General features: G+C 38.3%; 1 protein-coding gene across 1 annotated transcript; it reads right to left on the reverse strand.

Moving 5' to 3' along the window:
- Positions 1-6: 6 nt before the first annotated feature.
- LOC133322008 (solute carrier organic anion transporter family member 5A1-like) lies at positions 7-4730 on the reverse strand (the record flags this gene model as incomplete). Its single annotated transcript, XM_061531075.1, has 7 exons — positions 4457-4730; positions 2504-3135; positions 1972-2436; positions 1804-1904; positions 1064-1256; positions 456-1001; positions 7-387 (listed from the first exon to the last, which is right to left on the reverse strand). Coding segments are annotated over exons 1-7 (2554 nt in total), but the record flags the coding sequence as incomplete, so codon positions are not given.
- Between the last annotated feature and the right edge of the window lie 1034 nt (positions 4731-5764).

A 5764-nucleotide genomic window follows, 5' to 3' on the forward strand; every position in this document is an offset into this window, starting at 1 on the left:
TAAGACAACGCCCTCCTTTCTCGCCACACGAAGATTTCCATAAAAGACAAGTAGAATCAATGAGATTACCAAACAGAATTGGTGCCGGAATATATCCAAACAAACGGAATATAACGAACTGCATGCCAAGGGCAAATGATCGCTCTTCTTCGGATACTGATCGGAGAACAATCATAAGAAGGGGCATTTGAGTGGCTGCCACTATAAATGTCATAAAGAAGAGTAGTATAAGGAACGGATAAATGTTGCGGCATGGATTGGCACAAGGACCGGCAGTAGCAACAGGAACTACAGTAACTTCAGCAAAGTTTTCGTTGGCATTCAAAGCCTGGGCCTGACTGCCTCCGGCTCCCATATAAATGCTGCTGGAAATGTTGGCATGAACACCTAGAAAACACAAATAAGTTTATTGTTTCTCTCCTATCGAACCGGTTTAACTATATATGTTTACTTACATGCACAATTTGTGTAATTGGAGCTGGAGGAAAAGGCAGTACATCCCGCATGGCAAGGACTAAAATATGTTAAACCATTATTGCCACACACTGGTTCAACATCACTGGTTAAACATTCACAACCGAAATTGCAGGCAGCTGTTAAATTTACTTGGAATGGTTCCAAAGCTCCATGTTTGGAATTATTGTAGTAAGGCATAGTGGTGCCGGCCATCTTGAGATTGTCGCAGCCCAAGAAGAATAACAATGCATAACATCCCAGACAGATGATATTGGAAATTAAAACAAATGTTACAGCGCCTTTTGGCTTCAACTGGAATCGCTTAAGTACACATCCGCCAATAAAGATGCCGATGCAAGCTCCTGGTATGGCAATGGACCCAGTAAAAACACTTGCCTGACTTTTGCCGACACTAAATTGGGTCTCCAAATATTTGGGCAGAAATACCACGAAACCCGAAACGATCATCAATTCCATGCAGGCTCCAAGGCATGTGACAATATAAACGGGATTGGTGACTAAACGTAGCATGGACTGTGGTATATCTGCAAATATGGAAAAATTTGATGGTAACATATTTCGAACTACGAGCCATATAACAGATTACCTTTAATGTCTTTTCCATAACCGGTATCAACTTTTGGCTTTTCTGGTTCATCCTTGGGAGCCACCGATACTATCTCTTTTTTGACTCTACCAATTTCATCAGTGGCTCGGGGTAAACTGTTTGAGTTATTCGGTATTGCCGGTTGCACAACAACAGATGTTTTGCGAATTTTCTTCTTTTCATGTGTGAGAACCTAAACAAATATTAATTAATTTGATTTAAATCATTATTAATAACCGGTACTTTTGGGAATGCCGCATTTATTGAAAAACATACAGATCTCCATAATTTGCAATGAATTGAAATCTCCATAATTTGCAATGAAATTTTAAAATTACAATTGTCAATGGTATCGCAAAAAAAAAAAAAAAATATTGCCTTTATTTTTACTTTTCATATACATATGTATGTATGTTTATTTTGGTCGAACCGAATTGTAATGAAAAAAAACACAGTACAAGTGTAATATTCCCTTCATTACTTGAATCGGCAGAAACATTGAAAGTTCTGCAAATATTGCGCGATCGTTATATGCAACTATTAAAACTGGTATAGTATTGAAGTTTCGATGGGAAAATCCACATAAATTAACTATAGAACAACAAAATACTTTCGAACTATGCATTAGTTTTCAAATATATATACTCTTAATTACATTACGAAACGCCACCACTACATGAACTCAATTTCGAACCATTCTCCTTCGACTCTGATGGAATATTCGCAGCCATTCAACTTACCTTTGGAAATGAGAAAAACGGTACTGCAACAATAAGTAGCAAAACTCCGCACAATAGAAATCCTCCCCACCACATTCCTACCCATCGACGATCACCCGGATCTGAAAGAAATTTTATCAAATGTTATCATTCTAAATATATTCGAGCTTATTCTCATCGCTCGCATACCAATCGAAATTATTGAAGAGGATAACGAATCCATGTGGAAGGACAGCAAATAGGCACCCAACAGGAAACCAACAACCGGCCCAAATGCAGCCATACTGTACATACAACCAATATACATGGATGAACTTTCGGTTTTCACATGATCATCAACATACGTTGTGCCCAAGGTAAACAAAGGACTGCCACCACAGCCCAGTAGCAGTTGAGCGATAACGAATAGTAGTACAGGACCAAAGGTAGACAATTTACCCTCCAGACAGTTGTCCTCTCGCAGTGTGTGTGGTGCCAGGGGCGGATTAGATAGACCACTGGACAATCTTCCCAGGTCCATGTCTTGGTTGCGCACTAATGCACTGCGACATATGTTGTCCGTTGTTTCATTCGCTATACTAACACCAGGGTTGGGTTCCCCGGTGAAATGTGGAACCATAAACACCAAAGAGCCAATTCCCATGATGACCGCTCCTATTCAACGAAATTATCCCATTGTATGTGGAAAACATAATCGATAATTAAATGTTTGCAAACTTACCAATGCCAATCCATACTGGTATGTGACGCCTGCTTCCTAAATAGCTTACAAATATAACTGTAATCACATTGCCAATTTCATAACTGGACGCTATTAAGCCGGAATAACTGGACGGTATTTCAAAACGCTTCTCGATGGTTGTTATCACCGAATTGATATAGCCCGAACTCAGTGCCTGCTGCAGTGTGACCAACATCGACAATAGGAGTACGAATATCTTTATGCGTGCGAATTTCTGTACGCCTCTGGGACGGCACGCCATTATGCCACAGTCTTGGGAACGCAAATCGTCATCATCGTCATTAAGGCCACATGTTGCATTATTACCTGCCACAGCATAGGCATTTTGATTTCCATGTAAATTATTATGACTATGCAGGGTATTTCCTAGGACAGCCGACGATTGACGGCTGTGACACTTTATTACCGAATCTGAGCAGGATGATGTTTTGGCGTGGAGATTTCGGGCATTATTTGTAATTACGGTTGACATTGTCGTAGTTGCAGTACTGCCAATGAGATTTGATGGACCACTGGCTAATGTACTATCTTCGGCTAAATCAATGCTGCTGTCATCGCCACTGTTCGTTTCCGAATAGAGGCCGGTCATTTGGTACATTGACTCCTGTCGTCTGCAATAGAAAAATACAAATAAAATTCAGAGATTCTGTGTATATAATTATTTCTAAATGTACTTCCATATGTTTATAAAGGGCACACAATAAGAAAATGAAAAATATATTAAAAAGAGGAACCCACAAAAAATTCCCGTAAAATCCATTAAAACTAAAAATTGAGTTTATCTAAAAGAACATTTAACAGAAAACCATTTAAACAATGGATGACAGATAATTTTTGTACTAGGCTATAGACCATTCTTGGATAAAAAATGGATTTTATCCAAACATGTTATCCAGAAACTATTTACAGTTTCTAATGGGGGACATAATATCAGTGCTAATAATATCCTAGACCGAATATTTCACTGAAATAATGTTGGTACATTATTTGAAACCGATAAATATCAATGACAGACATAGTTGCTATAGGAACTGAAATGCACTATTTTCATCAATCTAGTTCTTAATATTCTGTTAAAAATCCAGACACGTTGTAACCTGTACGGGTTGACAAGGTGATACATGTCGAGGAGTTACAGACTGGGCACTTGGCATGAGAGATTTTAGTACAGCCTCATAATCTAAAGGTCTTCTTCATCTAGATCATAAAGCTCTCTCCTAACGTGTCTTGCTATGACCGTCGATAGTAACCAAGACAGTTCCTGCAGCAATGACGTAGTTATCGTCACAGTACTGCAGTTATAGGGAGTTAGCAGTCGTTAGCATTGTCAAGGAAACTTCTTATAAGTATTGACTAAAGCTGATCCGATGTGTCACTAACAATGAGTTGTATTAATGACAACTGGTTCCAGCTCATTGATGGGAATCATAAGACAGACATACACAGCCGACTTTTGTTTGAAAACCGGCAAATGAACAACTATTCGTGTAATGGAAATTGAAATTCGTTTGTCCAACAAAACACGCTTTCACGTGCTACAATTTGACGAAATATCGAACAGGAGTTTTTGTGGTTAGCAACAAGAAAAAACTACCACACAGATGAAGTCTAATTTTTTTATCGTGTAACACCTCACTGTCAACACACTGGCACTGACACTATTTAGCATAGGACTCAGGAAGTCATTCGACTGGCTATTACGAACGATGTTCATGTTTATCCTGCCACAATTGTAATACCAGCGAGACTGACATGCCGTGTTTGTTATGACCGACCTCCAACAAAAGAGTTATTGATTTTAGAACACGTCAATTATTTACAGAGGACAAATACAAGCTTGTAAGGCACTGGCGTAGTCAAGGGGAAAATTAAAGGGGCCTAAATTCCAACTGAATATGAATTGTAAAATGTTGAGCTGATGTTAGAACTTACCTGTGACCCTTGCGATGTGAACTTATATTGCTGTGAATGGCACAACTGCCATTATCTGTGGCAGCATGACACGAACTGCCACTTGTACCTTCCCCGGATTGGCCCTGATTGTCGCTGTATCTTCGGGAGCTGTACGATGGTCCGATATTGGTGTCTTGTTCAAACGAAGGATTTACATATTGCTGGTCCGTGTTGCAACTGCAATGGCCGGTCTTTTCCGGTTTCTTTCCGGTCATGATTACAGCATTCGTATGACTGCTTTAAAATTGTAGTGATTTTTGGAACTTGAATTTGTTGCTGCAACTATCAAACTATCCAATCCAAATCTACAGCATTTCCTCCTGAAATTATTGAAAAAAACATAATAATAGTCAATATTACATTGCTGACATGGAAATGAATTTGTTCGTGTTTCTAGTTTTGACTATAAAAATAACAATTAATTAATAACTAAAACAGTATGTATTTATGTGAGTGTGTGCATCGTTACATATCGTCAGCAAAAATGCAAAAAGGCGTAACTAACAAAAAAAATGAATGAAGATTGTGAATGTCAATAAACTACATGTGTTGACAAAGTTTTACACGTCTGCGGTCAAAACAGGAGCTTCTATTAACAAAAAACAAAAAGACGTAACTACGAGTGGGTTTATTTGATAAATGCATAAAGGCGTAACTAACAAAAATTCACGTTCTTACTTAATTGTTATGACTGTCATTAAACTAAATGACTAAATTTGTTAAAAAAATTATAGTCTATTATTCGTCATCACCCTGCCAGGCACAATTTTTCATTTCACATGACATGTTTATAGTTTTCATTCAAAACAGTTTTTTGCTTCTCTTACACAAATGTGTTTTTGTTAGTTACGCCTTTTTGCATTTTAGCTAACGATATGTACATATATTGATATTGTTAATTTAATCTAGAATTGCAGAAAACGACATTGTTTTTTCTGCAACAACGACGAGTGAGTGATAGCAAATCTACCAGTAGATATTTGCATGCAACTAATTGCCCAGTCTGTCATGTGAAGTTCCCCATTGCATTGGGGCCCGACTCTAGAGGCCCATGTCACACCCAAAGTCAATTAAATCATGTCACTGTGATTGTACGCAGACATTTTGTCCTGAAAGCATTGCTATTTACAGGCAGGCAATATTACACTCTCACCGAGAACAACGAAAAAGTCCTCCACATATACTCAGCCACATGGGAATTTATTTGATTGCTGATGTGGGTATGCGAGTATGTCTGTCCGTCTGTCTGTTAACAGTGAAGTGTATCACAATTACGAATTACGTTTT

Source organism: Musca vetustissima, unplaced genomic scaffold (assembly GCF_032173495.1).
Source record: "Musca vetustissima isolate MV318-11 ecotype Yass unplaced genomic scaffold, APGP_CSIRO_Mvet_v1 utg295860, whole genome shotgun sequence".
NCBI classification, from domain to species: Eukaryota; Metazoa; Arthropoda; class Insecta; order Diptera; family Muscidae; genus Musca; species Musca vetustissima.